The sequence below is a fragment of the Anser cygnoides genome, chromosome 1 (genome assembly GCF_040182565.1).
Source record: "Anser cygnoides isolate HZ-2024a breed goose chromosome 1, Taihu_goose_T2T_genome, whole genome shotgun sequence".
NCBI lineage: Eukaryota > Metazoa > Chordata > Aves > Anseriformes > Anatidae > Anser > Anser cygnoides.
Window position 1 is genome coordinate 27,250,107 of NC_089873.1, and position 23,899 is coordinate 27,274,005.

Sequence of the window (23,899 nt, forward strand, 5' to 3'; positions counted from 1 at the left end):
TGAAAGGCAAAACACGCACAGTTTATGCAAAAGAAAGAAATGGTTAGATAGGTTTTTATAACAAAGGCTATGGGGTCATCCAGTGGAGTTGCTGGAGCAGTGATAGTGAGAGAAAACATGCTGATCCATAAGGACTTCAAGGTCTAAAAAATATGATGCAGCCACATGGCAAATACAATAACCTTGGGGACTGATCTGAACTCTCTAAACTGATGAGGAAATTAAATCAGAGAAATGTATGTGTGGTTTATTGTTTCTGTTTATATCTGTGTATTTCCTGTGACAAGTAAAGAGCATCTGTGTTTTGGAATTCTGTGAAGTCTGTATATTGGGTCTATACTCAGCCTATCACAAAGACAGTATTATTTACAAATTCTAGAGCAGCTTCATAGCTAGTACCCCCAGAGGCAAGTGGCCAGCAAAGTGGTATGGTAACTGGGCTTGCCAATTCTCTGAAAGGGCATAGGATACGCTCTTCCAGGAAATAAGAGAGACAGGATGCCTCCACTAACGCCTGGGGAATCTGACAAGACAAGAGCTGTGTAAATTGGAATCCAACAAGGCATCCTTCTGAATGTCAGATAGAAAGGCTTATGGTTAGACTCTTGAAATGTCTGCTCAGTTAAAAATCAGAAATATCAGAAGAATCTAATATATACTCCTTATTCTATATTGAGGTTCAGATTTCTGATTAAGGTGTTTAAGTAATATGTTAGGTATTCTTTATCATGCTAAAAATAATAAAATTATATTTTACTGAAAAACATCTACACATTTTTTTTAATCCTAATATTTGAAGGGAAAATAGAACAAGAATTCTTTCTCTTAGGATTGATTTGAAAACAGCAGGTAAAAAAGACAGTGTTCATGAGGATTTGCTCTGAGATGACTCTGCCTCTCATGCTGGTTTATGAGCAATTGATCTTGGTAGGTAAGGTAGGTAATAATTAGAAGACTGGTACCTTAATTATGTTTAGCATTCACAATGACTGAGATGCACATTTGCATAAGATGTACAATCTCCTGCTGTTCTTGCCACTAATAGCTACAAAAACATAAGGTTTGTGATTGCAACTACTGGAAGCTGTGCTATATAAAACACATACTAATTTTGTACTTCCTTTTCTGAAGGAAAAACGTCTCTTGAGCACCACAAATGTTGATATATTTTTATTAAGTTTGTTATTCTCCAATAAAAAAAAAAAAAAAAAGAACTCTTCTGTTTCAAAGTAAGTAGCCTGCAGGTAGCATAAGGCTCCCGTGGTTATGCTGCCTGGGGAACCATATAACAATATCAAGATTTATAATGACATTTCATGGTGTATAATCAAAGCAATATATAGTATATTCGGAAAGTCTGCACAGATGCTGTGTGCTTTTGTTGATCAACTGACAAGATAACATGATATAAAGAATTAGCTTACGTATTTGGGAAGATTGAAGTGTATGTACCCTACCTGTATTTTGTTTATTGCTCCAATAGAATCGTACCAGGTCTGTACAGACCCAGGAAACTGCCTGGTCACTGTCATTCGAAGAACAATGCAAAATGAAATGGTGGTAAATATTTTTCGGAGAATAATTCCTTTAGTCACAGCATATGGAACCACAGCTAAAAACACCACAAAAAAGCTTGAAAAGAAGAAGGCTGAACTGTTGAAATATCTCACATAAGCAGCTTTTCGGGTTAGCTTCAGTTCAGTTCTGTTAAAAACAAAAACAAATACAGATGATTAGTATATGGTTCCACGGTTTTCATTTTATAAACTTTTGGATGGAGCTGTTGGTAAAACAATTAACTTAGAGGCTCATCCGTCTTTGTTATTTTTTAGGAGCACGGTTAAAAAGCAAGATTCAAAATAATTTTGAACCTAAAAAAATAATTGCAGCCAAATATATACACCAATCTTCAGAGATGTTAGACAAAATAAAAATTATCTATGTCACGATTTAGATATCTCATAATCCACAAGCCTCTACAATTCCTGGCTCAAGCATCCTGAAACATCTACCGCTCACACAAGTGCCATCCCCATCTCATCTGGCCATCTAGATATGCAACACCTCTGGAAATGAGATATTCTTAAATGTCAGATTTACTATGCGTGACCATAAAATACTCTAAGAACAGTCCACAATCTTAGTATAGTGCCATCTCCTTTTGCAGACCACGGTACTAACAGCCTCACCCAAGAAGTAAGGTATCAGCTGGCCTCAGCTTGACAAAGTGGGAGGCAGGGAGTCTAGTCTCTACCTTTCCTGATGAAGCTCAGTTCATGGAGCAGCCTACTGACTACTGTGCAGTCAGGAATGCAACTGGTGATTACTTCTATCTGCCTCCACAATGTTTATGCATCTTACAGTAAGATATTAAATAAAGAGAAATAATCCAGAGAACAGAATTCATTTTCTAAGTCAATAGCCATAACTCACAGTGGTTAAGCTTTCTATTCACTGCTCTCCTTTTCAACCCATTCACTTTGTAATCCTAGGAACCCAGCAGCTCAGTTTTGTCTGAACACAGGCACCTCTGCTTCAATGAAAGGGACCGGATTTTCAAATTAACTAGGGGAAGAGATGGAGCTAGATCCCAACGTGCCCATTTGATGGGTGAGTACTCTCACCACTAGGCTGTTGCACAGAAGTTCAGTCACGTCAGTGATGGCAATTCATGGCATTTCAAGGCTGAGCATCATAATCTTTACATGTCTTCTGGTATTGATCCCGTGTCTGCATGCAAACTAAGCCCAGGATTTGGGGGCTGTGTGGGAACCCCTTTCAGTCCCACCTTGAATGTGCATGGGACTTCCATGTACATCAGCATCCTGCCACTGTTGTCGGACAAAGTGTTCCTGAAAGTCCCTCCTGAAAGTCTGAGCCCAGCCAGTTTTGAAGCAGGATGCCTAGCACCTCTCATTATGTCTGCATTTCACAAAGAGAGGCATGAAAAGAGTAGCCAGGCATGCAGGTAACCACCACAGCTGGAATCATGGACCTTGAAAAAATGCCTCTAAAGTCCCACCAGAATTTGTATGAGGCTGTGCGTGGCAGCACTAAATAGGGACAACAAAGATTTTGGGATGTGATGCTCAGCCAGTCCCATGCAGGCATCTGGGTGGAAACTACCTAAACCACCCCTAGTGCTGAAGCACACAGACATTGCTCCAACGAGGGACAAAAAGTGCACTAACCATTTTCAGTATACTCCCGAGTACCAGCCATAAGTGATTGGCTTTGCAGAGGTGGATCTGTCTGTGATCCAGGCTTGAGGGCTCCGTAAATTAACCACTCATTTGGAACATGTCTCGCTGAGGTAACATAGGCACTTGGAGTGAGGATGTAAAGGACACTGTGTGCCTCTCACATACACTGGTCTACACTATACATGTCTGGTTTTGAAGTGATGCTACTGCAATCAGTACAACCACATGAGCTTGAGCTTCTCTGCTTTATAGAAAGATGGATCTTCTGCTGACAAAATAGAGACACTTCCAGCCTTGGACTTAGCCTTCTGCAGTTCTGTGCTATAGTTCATGGGCATGGGTCAGCATTGTGCTTTTTTACTTCTCTAAATACATTGTATGGCCCATAGAAATGCATACATGTTTATTCAGTCACCTGTTATGAACAGTAATTAGTACAGACTTCAGAGGGCATGCAGGTGACAGCCCATATTGCTCCCTCTGAAGCGTCACAGCTACAAGGGGGGAGTTTGCCTGCAGCAGGATGGGCAACCCTGGCAGCTCAAGTCTACCAGAGTATGGCTGCAGTTATATCTAGCTCGTTAAATTACAGCAGATCAAACCAGGTTGCATTGGAAACTGCTAGCACACAGAAATAATTTGGTAACAAATGAGTTATAATTTAGGGCTGCTAAAACACAGGCATGAGTTAACTCAGTGTGTCTCGTCTCCCACCACCCTAACGAGCCAACTGATGGGAGGTCTCAGCAAGCAAAATTAAAATGAAACTCTCACATTCCCAGATTGACCTGTTCTGGTGATGTATTCACCATGTGACCTTTTGGATCGCTTAAAAAATATGGTATTTTGGAGCAAAAGGAGCAGAAGAGAGATACCATGATCTTATAATATTTCTGTCATTCTTCCATGTTTTTTTTTAAAAACTCCGTGCTTAATATGATAACAATTGAACTCCAGCAACACCAAATTCCCTATAAATTATTGTAGAAAATATAAACTGTAAAATTACAGTTCTTTTTCTGTTTTCTGTGACGTTATTTCTACACAATTTACTTACAAGGCATAGTCTAAAATTTCCTAAAAGCAATGCATATGACTAGTGGCACGAGGTAAATCTTAGCCTGGTTCCATCTTAGAACTGGACCTCCAGACCTAGATTAAAACTGAGCTTTCTCAGATGGTTTATATTGCAGATTTTAAGAACTTTCTTATTCTGAAGGTAAAGAGCACTTAACTTTTCCTCCATTGCCTTTCAGAAAGCAGCTGAACGAGAAGGTGTTTGTGTAATAATACCGCTTCATCTCTTTTATTTACACGGTAATATGGCACTTATATTTCTTTTATTTTCTTCTGTTTTACCAATCACACACCTGGCACAGAGTTCTAATTCTCTCTAAAGGACTAAACAAACACACTGTTTTGTGCAGCATCACCTATCAATCAATGTGCCACTTCTCCTCCCTTCCCCCAGGACTCCCTGTCAGCAGCCAAGTCCTTCTCTAGCTCTCAGCTAACTAGCTTAGCTCTTTTACCTGCTTTATGCTTCACGTCTGGTAGTTCCAGTGCAATCTCAATGTTAATTGAGAAGATAGACATTATAAAAGACTATCCACAGACAACAAATGTTAATAGAATTGTACAGAATGAATACGTGAAGCTGTGATCCTTACACAGGTTGTGTGCAACATTTAAAACCAGCTTTATTGCATTTCTCAGAAAATGGCTGCGGAGGACTCACACTGTTTCCTCCACTGCAGAATAGGAAAGTCTGTAAAGCCTTAAGTAACCATCACAAAAGGGCTTTTTATTGTAAGATGAGGACAGGGTTGGCCAGAAACAAACACAGATGCCACAATTGTTTTACCTGCACAAGCTAACCACTGAAATACCATTATAACAGATGAGGAAGCAAATAAAAAAAAAATCTCTACTTGACAAATTGGGAAAAAAAATAACTTCAGTGTGGGAATGCATGGTTAGTTTATGGAGGATTAATATTTGTGTGCTTTACTTCTTAACTAACATGACCACAGAAAGTGTTCGTAGTCACTTTATATTTTTTTTCTGAACACATAAGAAATTTGACCAGCAAATGAAAACACTTACTCACGGAGGCTTTCAATCATTTTTTCCATTGCATCTTCCCAACAATAGGCTTTAACTGACTGTATATTTTCAATTATTTCTGAGGTGATGACAAGTCTCTCGTTGATCTTTCCTGCTCTCTTATCTCTATAAGGTAAAAAGGCAGTAGGTTAATCCTCATCTACTTCACCGTGCATAGTTATTTTGAATCTCATTGTATCTTAAGAAAACTCTTTCCATATATATCTATTCTTAATATGCTTATTCTAACAAAATTATTATGAAGAATGTGATAGGAATTATTAGAAATGGAATAATCACTTTACTAAGGTGAAAACAGAAGCTCTAAAACCATTAATCAAGTCACTAACAAGGAGATTTAATACTACAAAGCATTATCACTATCAATGCATCACTAAACATGTTAGACCCTTTTGTTTTTTTTTTTAAGTTTAGACATGTGCCGCTAAATAAGTAAAGGCTTGTCCCTACATTTCTGACACATCCAGCATTCTTTGGACACCTCTTTTGTAACAATGCAATAATGAGAGACCCTTAATTAAGTAGTATAAACTTCATAAAACAGCATGTTTCAGGAAAATATATTAAAAAATATTTTAAAATAGTCTCATCACCTGTATTTCATCATCCTTTGTCCCAGCCAGGCTTGGAAAAAGGCCATGACTATTAGAAAAGCAAGTCCAGAAAATGCAGAAGCTTGTAACATATCCCAGAGCAGTCCCATCAGCAGTGCCACTTGTAAAGGTGCAATCCATACAAAATGAGCCAGAGCAAGACCCTGCAGAAGCCCACAGCAGAATAACAATAATAATGAAAATTACAGACTGCTTTGAAAAGTACAAGAAAATGAAGAAGTCATTAAAGTGACACTTTGAAAAATGTAATGAAGGATGGTACAAATGTTTCCAGTAGTAAAACAAGTTTATAAAGGAGAATTTGTGATTCTAAGCACATAGCATTCTGAGCACATAGCATTCTGGGTGTTAATAATGATGACAGCGCAGCAGTACGTATACATTCCACACCTGAACTTCGATTTTTGTAAGGCAAAGTTCAGTACACAATTGTCTCTTCACTATGTGCGCACACGAGGAAAAAATCCAGCTTTGCAAAAGTAAACAGAATTTGCTATCAACACTGGCATTTTCAATCACTGCAAGATGGGAAAAATACATAAACGATTCTTCTAAAAGTGATTTCATCTGATATAGGAGGCCAACATTACTCTGGTGAAGAGATGTCTTTTGTATGAATACAACAAATTCAAAGAAGACTGCTGCCTTCTTCCGCACATTTGCCTATCATTAGATAGATTTTGGACTGAATCCTGTAATCAGGCTGAGAAACAGATCTTGCACAGAGCTCTGTGTTACTGCAGCTACACTACTGCACTACTAGGGCACTTGGCCTAGCTTGTCAGTGCTAGCTCAAGTTGCTCTATATAGTAATACAGTGCATAAAGTAGATAGACAAAAGACACAAAGCTGGAACTGTAGGGTCTGTGATGTCAAGTTTCTTGTTTCTTCCATAGGAAGCAAACCTCATACTATCAGTGGGGCAATTATCCATGCAGAACAAAAGCTCACAGTTTTCAGCCTCCAAGCCATTACAAACAATCTACCTCCATGTCTTTAATGAAAAGTTTTGCAGAAGACTTTGGAAGTATTGAAAGTACTGACTGAGCACTGTCACAGGTTGCCCAGGGGTTGTAGAGTCTCCCTCAGAGAAGTTGTAGGGTTTCCCTCCTTGGAGATATTCAAAAGCTGCCTGGATGTGGTCATGGGCAACCTGCTTTGATGGCTCTGACTGAGTGGGGAGGTTGGACCTGATGACTTCCAGAGGTCTCTTCCAACCTCAACTATTCTGTGATTCTGTATTGTCTACAATGAATGTGTTGGAAATGACTCCTAATAGTCTTACATCAACACGTAATTAGATTTTTAAGGAGCGTGGGTAATAGTGACAACAGGGTGCTGAATGTCATCGCTTGTTCAATTGCAGGAGCACCATACTGGCTCACCTTATTAGAAAGATACAGTGGTCAGGAAAAAAAAAAAAAAGACAGAAGGGTTGGATGAGCAGCTTCTGACTGCTATGAAACCAACTGTGTAACCTAGAGGTTTCCTGGTGGATTCTCACTGCACTGTAAAACAAGAATATTTTTATTGTATATCTAGTGTTTAAGTTTGCTTTACTCATCAGCATAGGAGAAAAAGGAAGATGTATTTATTAGAATGAGCATTTCCATGACCAGATGCCAAAACATACTCTTACGATGGGCTTCATTTTAGGTCTACAATGAACAGTCAGTGCAGTCTGACATTTATTCTCCTTCCCCCCTTAATGATTGCCATGAGTGGTTTGAGGTTTTGCTTTTGTATTTGATGGATCTTTAAGTTCATTAATCAACCAATAACGTACCTCGTCAAATTTGTTCAGATTGTTGGAAAGAAGACTGACCAATTGTCCAGTACTTATTTTATCTAGGACTTTGCTTGACAGTTTTAAGGTCTGTAAAAGAAAACAAAACAATCGGAAAATGGCCATGTAACTCATTCCTATCAAACAGAATAAATACAAATTTAAATAATAGGCAGTTGTACGGTAGTATAAATTACAACTCACTTATCAGCTTCATGCTACAAAGAAAGTCTCATTAAACTTGTTATTTATGTCACTTGAATTTAACGTAGCCATTAAATTGCTTTACAAATATTGATTTATTGACTTAGCCCTTGCTTTCTGTTGCATATTTTATATATATAGATATGTATGCAAATACAAGCTTTAATTAAGCATGCATGCTGTGTGTTGCTGTGCTTCCTCAAAAATCTCCTACTGTGCCTATCTAGACAAATGTTTTTTGAAAGATGTTTTCACAGTGAGCTTTAAAATAGAATAACTAACAGGTTTGTTTAAATTAACTGGATTTGTTATTGGTAAAAGCAAACGCCTTTTAAAATCTTTGGATTTGTGAACATGAAATGCCTCAACTTCTGTTGATTCTTCTTGCTATAGAGAACTCACACAGTATCATTCCAAGTCAGTCCCTTCTGTGTTATACTTCTGAAAATACTCCCTAGCCACTAGCATGTTATTTTTCCTTTGCTATACATGTGCATAACAGGAGCACAGTGGTACAACAATTAAGTCATTTCACTACATATCCAGTGAGTCTGAACTCACACAGAGTCTGAATTCAGTCAAAGCAGCTGTAGACATGTATTTAATTCTTTGGACATAGGAAATGGACAGCTGTCAGAAACTGATGTTAACCGTATTACTCTTTTGTGTGCTTTTTGTAACAAAACTACCAACATTTAAAAAAGCTGCCCTAAAAGCTATACAGGGTATAGATAAAAGTTTGGCTTTAAGTGCAAATGAAAAAATTACCTTCTTATAAATCAAGCTAAACAATGCTATTCTTATTTGCATCCCTATATGATGAAGACCAAATATAGAAGGGTGTATGAGCAGAGTTCTCACAAGGAAGAGAAGGCACAAGCCAATGCCCAGGTAGTAGGCTATGGATCTTTCAGAGGAGTTGTCCGGATCATAGGAAGCTATTATTCTTCCCAGCAGAAGGGGCTGCACAGATTTGGTGACTTCCTGAAGATGGAAAGAAGAGAAAATAATTTTGGTCAGGTTTTTTTTTTATTTTTCCTTTTTTTTTTTTTTTCCAAAGTGATACATTGTAATTTCAAGACCTACCAACTGAGATTTACACTTAAATGAGGAAGGAGGCTAGCTCTGTTCTCTGTGCAAACCACAGAAATACAATCACACAGGAAGAGATAGCTCACTACCGTCTGTGATGCTCCTGCAACTCCACCAAAGCAAATCTAGCTTTTAAATTTTTCTGGTTGTTTTCTACAAAAATGACAACTGAGATATTAGCTTCCAGATTTACTTTCCAGAGGTGTAATGAATTTGCCACATAATATGACTGAATCCAGTTTTGCAGATTAGATCTCCGTTTTAGCCACCAGGGAACAGATCTCATTGCATTTTACTGGGCTTATAGGACACAGGAAGACTCACAAGTCCTGAAATGAATACTGAGGTAACACAGGTAAAACTTAAGGTAAATAGGAATAACACCAGAATAGACTGATAAACAATTGGGATCATCCTACCCAACAGTTCTAGACCATTGTATCCAGGGCTGTAATAAAAGCAAGATGAGAGATGTAAATGGTAAGGGAGGTAAGTTTGATAAAAGTCCGAGAGAAACCGGTACCTCCTGCCCAGCCAGCCCCAACACTTCCCATCCCAGGATAAGTAATGTGACAGAGTATCAGAGCAGAAGAGAAAAATGAGGGGTAACCACGCTGCTAAACTACAAGGCATCCAAACGATCTGCCACCATAGCCTGCTGTTACGTATGTCCCCAGACTCCTTTGCTATTGTAATTGAACCCCACTAGTTTTATCTACGCTCAAGTTACATTTCCCTTTCTTCATGCCGTGATCGTTCTTATACTTTCACCCTCCAGCCTCATCCTTTTCCATCTCTTCCTCTTCCCCCTCTTTCCTTCCCCAATTCTTCCACAAAAACTGCAAAAATCATCAGTGTGCTGTGTGTTCTAACAATTTACTTCTGCATGAGCTTCTGAAGTGTATGAAGTATGAATGTAGAAATGAAAAAAAGAGCACATGCAATGTAAAAATGTTCTTAAGAATTTTTACGTCTCCTCATCTTTCTTTCTGTTATGTCTGTTCACTCTCAGCAGAGTGTTACTTCAAAAATAGCAAGAAACCATCAAATTCTCTTTTGTATGGGTGTGTTAAGTTCTGTCAAAAATTATTGTCTATGAGCTCAAAAACACGCAGGCCACCACACAGAGACACAAAGAGGAGTGAACTGGCACAATTGAGCTATAATTACTGTTTTACAGAGATAAATAGATTGGGAAAATCCCCTTTGTTTTTCCCTTCTTTTGGTCTCTCACACGAGATCAGTCTCAGGTACTCATACAACCGGTACTGTAATCTCTTCTGAATATCATTGTTGGTGAAGTAGATATTCAACACTCGCTTTTTCAACAGAAGAGATGAAATTTTACATCTTAAACAAAATACCTGTGCTATGCACTATTACTTGATTAACTGCAGTTCTGCCCAACAAATGCTGTAAACCTGGAGCCTGCTTTGACAAAGACTTCAGTGTTATCAGTAGGCAAAGGGAGGGGTGTTTATTGAAACACACATGACCCAAGGCAGCTGTGCTTAGACCATATGCATCCAGAAGTGGCAAACCAAAACTCCACAAAAGTCAGAAAATACAAAACAGTCACCTTTCAAGGACAATGCAGTGCTTTTGTACTCTCAGAGATTCCAAGATAAGTTTATATATATATGCTTAAAATAGCAAGATTTTTTTTTTTGTATTTACTCTTATTCCACTGAAAATGCCATGCTCTACTACTGTGTTTGTTGTGACTATAATGGCATTGCATACATACCTAGCTTGCTCCAAAGAAAAGGTGATTTACAGACTAAGGTCAGAAAAATGGCTGGCAATAAGTCAAATTGTTTGCTATCTTCTGCAGAAAAAAAAAATCCACTCATTTACAGTGGAATTTTATTAGCTTATTTTCTGAAGGCACTATTACCCAGTCAACACACAAGTGAAAGCAGAACTAGATGCTTTTCATTTTCCCTCTTGCAACCACAAAATTACCTATGGATATAAGTATGGATGTGTAAACTGAATAACCTGTCTAAAAAAGGAATTGTGCATCAAACAGAAAATCCACTTTTTAGGAGTTGTTTTTGCTTCTCCTGTTCTTGCTCTTCCCTCTGCATTCATCATAGGCCATTGAGAAACTCAAAAAATTCCCCTCACAGAAATCTTAATTAAAAGACCAAAATTCTGACGAGAAATGAGAGTATGACACAAGATACCATGCTACATGGTATCCTGGTCTGGCATGGCTACTCTTATGCAATGAGAACTTTTGAATTGTATATACACCCCATATGCTCGATCACTCTGAATTTGAAGACAATAACGCACATCTCTGCTTTTGGCCCAAGAAGTGCCTTGGGACTTTCATATCCCTCCCTGCCCCATTCACTCATACACATGACCCACATGTGAGAACTTCAGGAAATCCTCATTAGAATCCTTTGGGACATGATACTAAAACCATTTCTGAGTTAATGTTAGCAGCAACTTCACCTGAGTGAAAATATAAATTTCATGGGGATAACTATAAGATAAAAATGTAAGTAGAATCAAACTGATCCTCACAGTAAAGTACCCAATTTGCTAGCCAGCATCTTGTTAAAAAGAAAGATTCTTGTTTCACCACCACACTATCTTTTCTTTACATTGCAAAACACATCTGCTGATGAGGTGAAATGTGGAAGCTGTTTAGGCCAGCAGGGGAGCAGATACATTAAGTGAACTAACACAACACCACTTATGAGGGAGAAACATAGTACTCTAGGGGGCCAGAGTGCAAGTATCCACCCTTTAATAACATCATTACCTACAGTGCATGAGGGGAAAAAAGAGAGCCAGAAAAACCACTAGATCAGATGACAGCAAAGCTGTGATTCTAGTTGCAACAACAACTGCACAAACAGCAGGGATGTAAGCGGAGTTTAAAACACATTTTGAGGAAGGTGCTATGGAAATGGCTCAGGGATTAGACAAGGGAAGAGTTGAAAGGAAAGTGAAGTTCAAAAGAATGCACAACTTGATTGCACTTATGCCAATACGGCACAACATCCTGTCCCCATTTAAATTAATGGCAAAGCTCCCATTAATTTCCGTGAGCAGGGCCTGAAAAGAACATCAGCAGCTTTAGCAGACAGTTTTCCTCTTACAGCTTCCAATAAAATGAAGAGCTATAATGAAACCAAGAATTTAAACTAAGATTTAATCCTGCCATGCTTATTGTGAAAGGTGCAGGTTTTGATTTCTATGTGCTGAATTTCACATCTGCAATTTCTTAAAGAAATGGAAAAAGACAACAAACATGACCCAAAAATTCTGTAGTCCCGTTGTTGTTCTGTCTGCAACTGGTCCAAAATTGTACTTGGTTAGAAAAAGTCCACACAGAGAAATCAACTCTGCACATCACACACATGCATGCCCCCAAGTATTTTATTTGCATATATTCTGGGAAAGGCTGTTATACTCAAAACTGTCTGCACGAGCCTTCAGACACTGCTTAACTTTTAACAAGAATGCATTACTACAGTAGTTTAGGCTGACGGACTCTGCTTTACATGGCAGGCTATATTTGTAGAACTGCTGTTGTTTTCAAACACAATCCTGACATGAATCAGGAGTCACTGGCTTGGTGTCTATTACACACAAGAGGAAATACGTTAAAAAATTAGCAACAGGAATGATATGACAGGAGCAAATTAGACAGAATTGTGTTGGAGTCTACAAAGAAACGGTCTTGTCCCAGAGAACTGTTGACAAACAAGGTAAAAGATTATAGAGATAAGTGTTATGACAGCTCTGCGCACACCAAGAGACTCTGCCCTAGATAATTAACTGCCATACCTGGAAAAGACAGATAAGAAAGATAACTAACTGACTTGTCAAATTCAGTTCTAGCCACATTGCCACCCATCAGGCCTGTATGATATTTGAACAGCCAGAGGGTGGCCCCAAATTTGACACAGAAACCCCACAGAGTGAGCACAAAATGCACCATAGCCACCTCTCCTCTCCTTTCTCTTTGTGTGGTCCCTGTAGATGGAGAAGGTAAACAGAGCACGTCTCGTTGAACCAGATCTTCAGCAGTGGCACATTCAGGCAGAGGTGAATGTCAGTCAGAGGAGACCTGCAGCTCTTCATCAGTGACAAGAGCCCAATAAGTTAGAGAGATTTAAGCTGGGAGAAAACAAAGTTGGCCTGGAGCTAATTTCTTCGATAACTCTTCTCTACTAAGCAACCATCTTGATTACCCTACTTTTAATCAGAAATTGTGTATACAAAAGGGTGAGTGTATCCACCCAAAAGAAAGAAGCATAAAGTTAAAATGTAGAGAACTTTTTCACGCTAGGTTTTATTTTTGAAATTAAGCCTTGGTGATGAGAAATTTCAGTATTGTTTTGTATGAGCTACATCTGAGGGATAGTCATAATGTGATTAAAAAAAAAAAAAGCCTACATATTTTTTTAATCTGTGAAGAAGCATGACATACTGAGGTATATCCTATGTTTTCTACAGTCAAGAAAGAAAGTAAATGCTGCATCTTAAGGGAAACAATTTCCTTTTTCTTCAGAGTGTTTCTTCCCTTTCTTTAGGCTATTTTATTCTGTGACTCTCATTCTATTACTGATACTCGACACTGAAACTTCAGTGTTGTAGAAACTTACTTAAAAAGCCACACTTACCCGTTGGCGTGGTATTACAAGAGAAAAAAAGCAGCTAGTTTTTCCATAATTCTTAGGGGAAAAATCCATCTGAAGTGCAATTGTAGTCAGTTATTAATTATCTAACTTAAATTAACAGTGATCTACACCAGAATACTTGTATCATAAGAGGAATCATAAGCAAGTTCATAGCAATGATGACAACTCTCTACCCTACTCTTCCTTTCCTGCTTGGGAGAGAGATCATTCAAATGGAAATGAAAGTTTGTATTTCTATAACTTTGTTATTCTCTTATAATAGTTCCTTGGGATACCTGGTAGAAAAGTAGAAAAGATAAGTTCTGTTTCATCGGAAGCAGCATGAACTTCAGAGAAATTTATGAGTTGTTTGACACAAATTTCCCTTCTGCCCAGTTCACAATCTTACTTGAAAGAACAGCTAAACTCTGGCACATTCAACTCTAATGGTGATGGAATTAATTCCTTTCTGTATCAACCCATCCAAAATAAAAATCTGACCTAGAGATCTGTCTCATATCCAAACAAACCACTAACTATAAGAGTACATCTGACCACTTTGGGCCATTATATCTGTTATATATATATAAAATATGTATATATCTTATATATTTTACACAGTTACTTATGCAGAATTGTTACCACTACTGAAGACAACTTGTTTTTTTTGAATATGTAAGCCTGAATAAACCATATAGCTATGGAGCTGAGTGATAGTCACTTCGGCAAGATTGACCAAATCGTGATATTTTGCTGTCTTTTTTTTCTAATGTACATGAAATTTTCTCTTGAAAATTCGTGATAAACTTCGTTTAAAATGTCACTTGAGAAAATAATTACTTAAATTCAGCAGTGATGCAAAAAAATCACATGCTTGCGAGAACATATGCTAGCACCTAGCAATATGTATATTTCAAAGTTACTAATACATGTTTTAAAGATATGAACACGTGATAAGAAAATACTTCATTTAAGAAGGCCCTGAGTATCTCTCTGTACTTACCATCTTTCTGAGCAATATACAGAGCAAAACCTGTAGTTATTCACATAATTCTGTAACAATTTAGCAATCCCTAAGACTTGCATCCACTTCTGGAACACTGAAAGTTTACAAGAAACAAGAACAAATCTTACCCCTAAATATAATAATATTCCATAGAACATAAATTTCCAGAAAAAGCATCGTCGAAGAGCATTAATAAGCTTGGGCTTTTTCTTTGAAGTTGCCAGCTCTCTGTCCCACTCTCTGAAAAGAAACCAAAAAACAAGACCATTAAGTTGTGTGAGCAAATACGTGGGTCTATGGCTCCGACATACTTCAATTCACTCAAGTATATCCAAGGAGATTTAGCTAAGGTGAATAATGAAACAAAGCTTTGCAGAGACCCTGAAGACCTGGTCCTCATTGACTTGATAGACCAATAAAAGTTCAAATGTAGTTCAGCCACATATTTGGCAGTTTTAAATACTCAGCCATACATCACCCTGCAGGGAATTAATTCATGAAAAGGTCACATTGTATGTTTTAAAGAAACCTGCTGTACTTAAGACCAACGCACAAATAATAGGCAAATAAATGCTTTGGAGCTCTTCCAGTCTGCAGAAAGAAAACACCAACAAAGCGTCAAAAATGTGACTTTCCTACCGCATAGCCTTATTTTAATCTGTGCTGCTAGGGCAATAGCTTTGTATTCAATAGTTGCTAACTAATCAGAAGTAATGCTATATATAATAAGCATATGCTTAATCAAAATTCAGCTCACAGATTAAAGCACTCCTAAGAATTTAATCAGTCAACACTTTTCTTCATTTTTCAACAGAATATTAAGTAACAAGAATATTCCATTTATACATTCTTCTCTGTGTCAAAATGCATTAAGCACACCAATACTCTCAATACTTTTCACCAGTTTTGAATATGTATGTCACACTGCACTTAAGTTTAATTGGATTGGCATAACCATGGAGATGTGAACTGCCCCAGAACATCAGGAAAAGCTGTGCCAGAGGATGAAGGAGAGGGACTGAACTGAAGCCCTTGTATTGTGTGCATCAGGGATCCCAGTCAGCTCCAAAGGACAACTGAATGCCCTTGTTTGCTGAATGAAAGCCTGTTAATAGACACCAGCTTGCGCCCAATGTTATTTAGACAATTTATCCAAAAACTTCTTGATGAAATTTCCAATGTGATTCTTGAAACAAAGTTAATCCATGAACATTTCATACCTTTCTAGTTTTTCAGAAAGATTATCAGCAGAGTCCGCAGAAGGAATTTGATAAATATCCGACAGTTCCAGTCGTTGTCTGTAACCTTTTTTCAGAATTGGCTTTGTCCATCTAAGCAGAAAAAGAAAAAGAAAAAAAAAAGAAAAAAAAAAGAAAAAAAAAAGATGACTGTTTCTGGGGTTAATTCTGAAGCTGCATTGTCTTGCCTGAACATTTGGTCCACAACACCTATGTGTGATGGCATAATACAGTACAGCTCTGTATCATATTTACTAAACTGCATGTACAAATGTAATGTTAAAAGAATAATTGCAAAATCACTTCACTTAATTAGTTTTGGATTTTGATTATACCCCAAAATGCCTATTTAATCAGTACAAGGCAATGAGCAGGGCACTGAGTTCTTTGTACTGTATTTGCAAAAACATACCATGTCCATTTTAATGTTAATTTCAAAGTTATAGGTTGTGTGAGACTCAAGTCTATAATCCCCATAATTCAGCAGAATGCAAAGATATTTCCCAAGTGAACAATTATATCACACCCACTGTGAAGAGAGTATGCTTTAAGAAATTGGAAAATTATCCTTCCTTTCTGCAATCATACTATGGCTTCAGACAAATCATATGGGCTTAGCTTAATCTTTGACACCACTTTAGCTGAGAAATAACACACGATTCACAGTGTGCTATAGCAAAGCCAGCTATGAGAATCCACTTTGGAGAACTATTGGTAAAACATCCATAAACTTCACCAGTACTGGAAATAGGGACCAGAGTTTTCAGGGATGTAATAAAATGGATTAGCAGAAAACTTCTGAATTTAAAGTAATACTATTATGTGAAAGTCATTGTCAGACATTGCACATGATAAACCAGGTACAAGATGGCAAAAAGGACCAGTTGCTGTTGACTTTGTGCACGTCACATGTAGAAATGGCTAATCCCTGTCCTTCAGGAACTGCAGCTCTCATTGACTGTCTTCATCAGAAGTTCTGTATACAGAGATATATTTTGGCAATGATAAAATAAGTTATGGGACACTAAACCAGTACTGCAGCTAACGCAAGTGAGCAATAGTACTTCCTAAGCAACCTCTTTAATTCTCAATTTTGTAGTTAAGTAATAACCTTGCTGAGCTCCTTAATAATGCTTTGAGACCACAATAAGCAATTACCAAATTGTCTTGACAAAAGAGAAATTCTTTAGTTTTCATCCTTGTATATATTTAACTGTCTGTACTCATCAATGCAGCCTAAATTACGTGCCCCTAAATCACACCCCTCTCCTAAGTCAAGAAGTCACTTTGTGCATTCCTTGTCCTCATATATCTGCTCACCAGAGCAGCTGCACCTACAGCAGATGAATTCCTCCAGCCAGCTACAAGAGCAGTCCTGACACCTTCCAGGGATCTCCTGGTCTGCAGCCAGGTTTCTACCACAGTCTACGGCATGTTCACCTCCCAGCTGTCCTGGCCTTACTTGCATGTCCCACCCTAGCTAGATGTGGCCAACCATGAGCTGTGCCAAGTGGCCTCAGGCGTGAGTGCTCATAGTGGGAGGAGTTGGCCAATTGCATGGTGTCTGTCTCAAGACTGTCTTTCAACAGCAGCTGTCAAGAACCGCACAAGACTGTATATATTTAACGAAAAAGAATGTACCAGAGAGAGAATATATGAATATCTCCTACAAACAAATTTTTGCCAGGTTCTAATAGCATCCAGTTTACCATTATGCTTTTGATTTCTTGCAAAGTTTTGAAATGCAAACTGGCTATACATTTATTTTAACTGCCAATATCATCTGTATTTATCTTTTTTTTTTAACAACAACTGAAACACCTGAATAAGAGTTTGTTAACCAATATGCTTCTGCTATTTTTAAGCTTAATAGAAGCGATTTGCCTGCATTAATTCCAAGCTTTTTTTCTTTTCATGTCTACAGAGAACGACAAATTTCTTTTGAAAGGAAGAAAGCAAGAAGGAAGGGAAACAGATTGGCTTTAGAGCATTATGTTAGCAAATGCCACCGGATTACTGGCTGGCATTTAACGAACTCTTTCACAGAGAAGCCTGTAGTGTTGTCAGAGTTTTGCCACTAACTAGGAATGTTATTATGGGTACACACACATGAAACCCAGCAGGGGACAAGTTTCAAGGGTGTACGGTAGGAAAGAAGAAAAGAAGGAAAACAAGTTCCACCTCTATATTAATTGCCTGGTAGCAAAAAATACCTTATGAGTTTGATATATAAATATCATATACATAACATACCATTTGAAGTTCTCTTTGGTTAGATTTCTAATGACTATCTCTTTATCATTTACTTTAGCAATATATAATAGATTTGTTATTATAGCTATTTCTTTCCCTAGCAGTCTCAACCCACGCAAGCAAATTGTAGGGATAGGACAGATGTCTTTGGCTTCCCAGAGAGTATTAACACACACTGTTGACTCGTCAATAGGATTTGACTCTCCCTTTAGGCTGCTTTGCGTGGCACCAAAGACAGAAGGAGCCTGTGTGTTGCTAAGCCAACCACATGGTTCTTCCTCTGGTGCACAGGAATTCCCCAGGGACCTGGGACCCTCTCTCAGACATGAAGAGCATGGCACAGTAGCAGAGCAGTGGTGCTACGCTGCTCCAGGACAGTCAGGCATGTTGTGCCTGATGCTGTGTAACCTAAGGTGTTTGTAGAGCCACTAGTGCCTACTGACTGTAGGAAAAGACTGATAAACCACATAGATCTCAGCCATTCCCAAAGGGTCAAACCAGACCAGATGCTACAAGAGGTTCTCACTCCAGTCCTGTCCCAAGGGATGTCCATCGCTCCAGCAGCAGCACAAATTGCAAACTGCACTTTATGTTATACGGGAGGTGGCAGCTCTACCACACTTGAAATGTGTTTACAGCACCAAACCCCTCCTCGGAGCATCCTGCAACACAGCCACACAGGGTGGACCCAGCTCTACATGGCCCTTGCTACCAGGTGGGACAACCCCGCGCACCTGCAGCACACATCTGCTGGGCACGATGGCCTAAATCCTGGGCCTTGTTGCCCTCAGCAGAGCAGGGTTGCAGTTATTTTGCTTCAAAATGGTAACCTGCTGAAATAATTTTCAGGGTATGTAGCCTGCTATAGTAAACTTCCAGCATTTTCTCCTTTAAAAAGAAACAGATGTGATGTTCTGAGATAAATATTAACACATACTTATTGTAGGGCTCCAGCAACAGAAGGTAAAAATAGATCCTATTCATTTCTGTTTTCTTTGTTGTTGGTTTTTTTTTTCTTTTTATACAGACCACCAAAATTAAAATTTAGATTTCTTCACTAATAAACACTTCTTTTCCGCGAGGAGTTATTTGACATGAAAAATATTTAGCTGCAATATCATTGACTCTGCCACTAGCTGTGAGCAGCACCGTTTTAAGAATAATTGATGTTCTGCTGAAACCCCAGGATTTCAATAGCTAATCTTAATTAGTATTACTCCACAGCAACTCTTTGGAAAGTCTTGCATTTTTTGTCTGTTTTTTTTTTTTTTTTTTTTCCAAAGTGGTATTTAATCAGATTATTATCTAATCTCTAAATGTTTTTGATATTCAGTCTTTTAGCAGAAATGCAATATTTTTCCTTTCAGTTAATAACATAGTCAAAAATCTTTCAGTTTTTGAGGGGAAAAAAAGTACACAAGAGGTATGAAGGTATTTAAGCAGCGTAACATACAAGGGTAAAACACGATCAGCATATTAAAGTCTGTCAACTGTTTGGATACCAAAATCAAGTGTAATATATGCCTCAAATATTTCTTTAATAAAGCTATCTCATACCATAGAGGTGATGATGTGCTACAAACGAGGTTTGCAACAGTTTCAAAATATACCTCCAGTGACAGTGTCTAGGAGATAATGTTTCTTCATTTTCATTCTTTTTCTGTTGTATATGCCATAGCAAGAATATGAAAGAAAGGGTTTTTCTTTTCCTACTCTTTTAAAGACACTTAAAACAGGTAAAGAACATTGAAGACAGTCTGTATCAACAAAATTATTGCAGAGCTGTGCTATTCATGACTGAGCTGAATTTGAGGAGCTCCCAGATGTGTCTCCCAGATGTGTCACTAACGTAACAACACCTATCTTAATTCAGTTTAGCACTCCATTGTTTTAGCCATGCATTTATAGATTCGTAATAAATTAGCAGGAAATTGCACCTTGCATGCAATAGCCCCTTCCAAATCTGTAATTTGTTCCAGCATCAGCAACTGACATGTGATCAGTGGTAAACATCTCAAATTGAATAGATTTGTGGCAATTTGAACAGGAAAGGGGAAGGAAATTACTTATTTAATATAAACACTAACTATCAACAAGTAAATTGCCACTACAATGATATGTAATTAATGCGGAGTTGTAGGCTGCCTCTCTTATGACTTGCTTTTTGCCATCTTCTCTGCATGCTGCATCATATGTTGCTGCCAATCTTCAGTCTGACTCTTCCAAATTAATGAGAAAATATCTCACATCTCCCAGTTTCCAAAATGATCTTGGACTCTGAGCAAAGCAAAGCTGGTGGTATTTGGGTGTGGGTTTTTTTTGTTTTGTTTGCTTGTTTTTGGTGTGTTTTTTTGGTTGGTTGGTTTTTAGTATTTGTTACCTCCAGAGAAACAAAAGCATCCTAGGTTTCAAAGACTAACCTTAAACTGAGTTAAACTGGAAGAAGTTAAAATGAAAGATCGGATTGACTCCAGTACAATAAAGGTTCACATTCTTTACTTTAAAAGTTGAAAAAAGTTTATAAAAAGAAAAGTACCAACATTAAAACACAGCATGAGAATATACCTGGAACCAAGTACCATTCCCAGCTGTCACTTGGGATTTTCTCCTAAGGCACAACCTTGCCCATGGAGTTAAGGCAACGGTTCTGCAGCAAGCCACTCAAGCACTGCCTTCCAGGAGCAGTGCCTTCTCCTGCCCACCCTCTCCCAAAGGAAGGATGCTTACCTGTATCTGACAGGCAGGAGGGTTCTGGTTTCAAAGGAAAAACAATTATTTTCAAAATACGTCTTAAGCACCTACTTATTCTCTTGTAATTTTGGAGCTTCATGACACGTAGCCTCGGTTTAGCTACTTGGCTGACTCCTAAAATGCTCATGGAGTTCCTTTTGCTTATGTGAGACTTTGTGATACATAAACACAGCCTGTGAGCTCTTGGTCATGTAACCAGGCTTACCCTTTCTCCCATGGAAGGCAGTTGAAATACATCTACAAGCTTACATTGTAAAATATGTAATGCCAAAGTCTTCTTAGCTACTACAGTTCAATCAGATCTTTGATTTACTTATTTATTTTAGAGGACATGCTGGGACACATTATTATCCAGAGTTAGATCTGGCACCAACCTGCCCCCAGAAGCACTGTAACTACATGCATATGTTGCTAGAAAAGATATATATATATATTTTAATAATAATAATAATAATAGCAACCTGTAGAACTCTCCTGCAATAAGCAGCACTAGTCTCGCCAGTTTGAAAGTTAGCACATTCAAAAAATTTAGATAATCAGAGACTGAAACTCTTTTGCATGAAAAATGTGATAACTGCTTCCTATAGAAATATCCTGCAATAACATTGCTATACCCTTGAGCAACTGAAATTCTGGATAGGAGATCTCAAGCAGTCTCCATTTGCCAACTCCACCACATGCTCCCAGGACAAGTTAATTTTTGCGCACCCCTCTTTATTCTCTACAGAACTAATAAGCAAACTTATTTTTAACCCATCCCTTGTGCTATCTACTTTGACCTTAAGATCTTCAAAACAGGCTTCATTATTAAATGTTCTGCAGTGTCTAATAAAATAGACTTCAAATTTCTATTAGGGTTTCTAGAAACCTTTGTAATAGAAGCAATAAATCTACTTTCTATGTCAATGCCTAAAGTATTAAAAACAGTAATTCAATGATTTGGGTGGATTATTCTCTATCCTACTAAAATCAAATAAGCATGGTGAAGGAGAAAAGGTATAGGCAGGCCTGCAAGTCTTTCAAAGACCTGACCATTTCATTTTGAATATTAAGACTAAGTTGTGTTTTTTTTTCATGCAGAATAAAAAGCTTTACGTGTACTTCAGAGGCTCAGATGCAACTTGCTACAACAACTGTGCTTTAGAAGTAGAAAACACCCAGAGAAGGGTGCTGTGCTACACTAGGTTTGCACTTATGCTAGTTAGATCAAAGATGCAGTACCAGGCTGAGAAAAGGGCAGATTTCAACCTTATTTAATAGAAAAGGCATTCCTGTGACTAAGTGATTTCAGAGTAGGAGAACAACCTACTTTCTTCAGTCCTCTTCAAGCTTCATATTTAACTTTGGAAATATTAATAGAATTCAAACTTCCTAAAGAAGCCCAAAACCTGCACAGATGTCAACCATCTAGGGGGTGACTTTCCAAAGTACTGAAAACTCACAGTTTCAAACAGGTGTGAAGGGTGAACAGACCAGCATGTCCCTAGGGCAATGACTAGGCAGCCCCATGGCACCATAATCTATGCTGCAGCTGCATCTATGTTTGATATTCACTAACGGACAGGATTTTTGATTACCTGGGATCAGTGAAAGCCAAGTCCTCAGGACTAGACCCAAAACAGGCCTTAAGAATAGACTTTAAGAAATTTGCCTTATGTGTCTAAGTGTCTAAGCTAGCTGTCACAGCAACTGAGACATCACACTGCAGGATTCAATCCACCTGCTCGTAGCTGCCAGTGTGCACAGTACCCTCTTGGTATTAATTCTTAAATTACATGGCTCAAGCATAGGATGGGGACCACTTTTCAGCCACTGTGTCTCACAAGGCGAAATACCTTCTGGAGTAGGTCTAGCCTTAGCTCCTTTTTTGTGTGAAATGATTCAGACTAGTCCTCATGAGAATGCCTTTTCTAATCAGAAACTAATTTGGTAAAGGCACCCTCAAACATTACTTTTGAAAAGGTGTCATTGCAAATAATAATAATAATAATAATAAAATAAAATAAATTAAGAATAAATTAAGCTAGGAAGAGTGAAAGAATAACTATGACTAGAACTCATGGACCAGGTACTCTCAAAACTTACATCCTGGATTACCAGAAGACATTTAACAGACTTCATAAAATGTCCCCTTAGAAGAGAAATCAGGACTTACTTGCAAACAAGTTTCTTACCCAGCAGACTACAGAGACACTTTTGCTCTTGTGCTTTAAACTGAGCTTAAGAGAGAGAACTAAAGTACTTTCAAAAGGAGGGACAGACACTATCCATACACTGGTAACTAGTCCTACCTCCCAGAAGACATTAGAGGGAAGGACACGTTGAACTGAATTTGCTTTCCTATGCCTCTTAGGGCACACACAGCAGAAGAAGAAATCCAACACATATCCCCATCACACTACATTGCTCTTGGAACCAAGGGATAGCCATGTGAAAAGATGTTGAGTTACTTTCTGTCTGGTTTGGAAAGAAAAAGCAACTAGAGGAGACCTGCTGGACTGAGCCCATGAGAAGGCAGAGCATGAAGATGGCTTGGTTTAGATTGCTCATCTGGATTTAATGATAAACATGCATTGAACTACTCAGTCCTGCTGAGACAGTTGTCGTATTGGTATATACCAAAGCAAAAGTATATGCTTAGAGAGTTGGACAGGAGCATAAGGATTGCCTTTTGTGAACTTGTATTTAAGTATCTAAACTTGGATGTCAATAAATAAATAAATAAATAAATAATCAGAATTGTCCCAAAGTTGCAGCCACTTCTGATACTCCAGTGATAAGTGTTTCCAGTACCCAGCCATAAATGAATGATATCCGCATTAATTAAACCATAATGATACTTCCTGACCTCAGCTAATCTACAATAAAACCAGGTCACTTCAAAGTACTCTGACTTGTTTGCAACAAGCGTTATGGCCTTGACCCTGCAAAACCCTATGAACATATGCAACCTTGTTACATAGACAAGAATGAAGCTTC

The 23,899-nt window shown here is 38.2% G+C and overlaps 1 protein-coding gene across 1 annotated transcript in view; it reads right to left on the bottom strand.

Annotated features, from left to right (window-relative positions):
* CFTR (CF transmembrane conductance regulator) overlaps positions 1 to 23,899 on the bottom strand; it is an 86,272-nt gene that overhangs the window by 58,542 nt on the left and 3,831 nt on the right. Inside the window, exons 2-8 of the mRNA XM_048050990.2 lie at positions 15,899 to 16,009; positions 14,807 to 14,918; positions 8,703 to 8,918; positions 7,731 to 7,820; positions 5,924 to 6,087; positions 5,310 to 5,435; positions 1,458 to 1,704 (exon numbers count right to left, since the gene is read on the bottom strand). Of these exons, the coding sequence (XP_047906947.2) occupies positions 1,458 to 1,704; positions 5,310 to 5,435; positions 5,924 to 6,087; positions 7,731 to 7,820; positions 8,703 to 8,918; positions 14,807 to 14,918; positions 15,899 to 16,009 (1,066 nt within the window). The remainder of the gene's footprint in view (positions 1 to 1,457; positions 1,705 to 5,309; positions 5,436 to 5,923; positions 6,088 to 7,730; positions 7,821 to 8,702; positions 8,919 to 14,806; positions 14,919 to 15,898; positions 16,010 to 23,899) is intronic.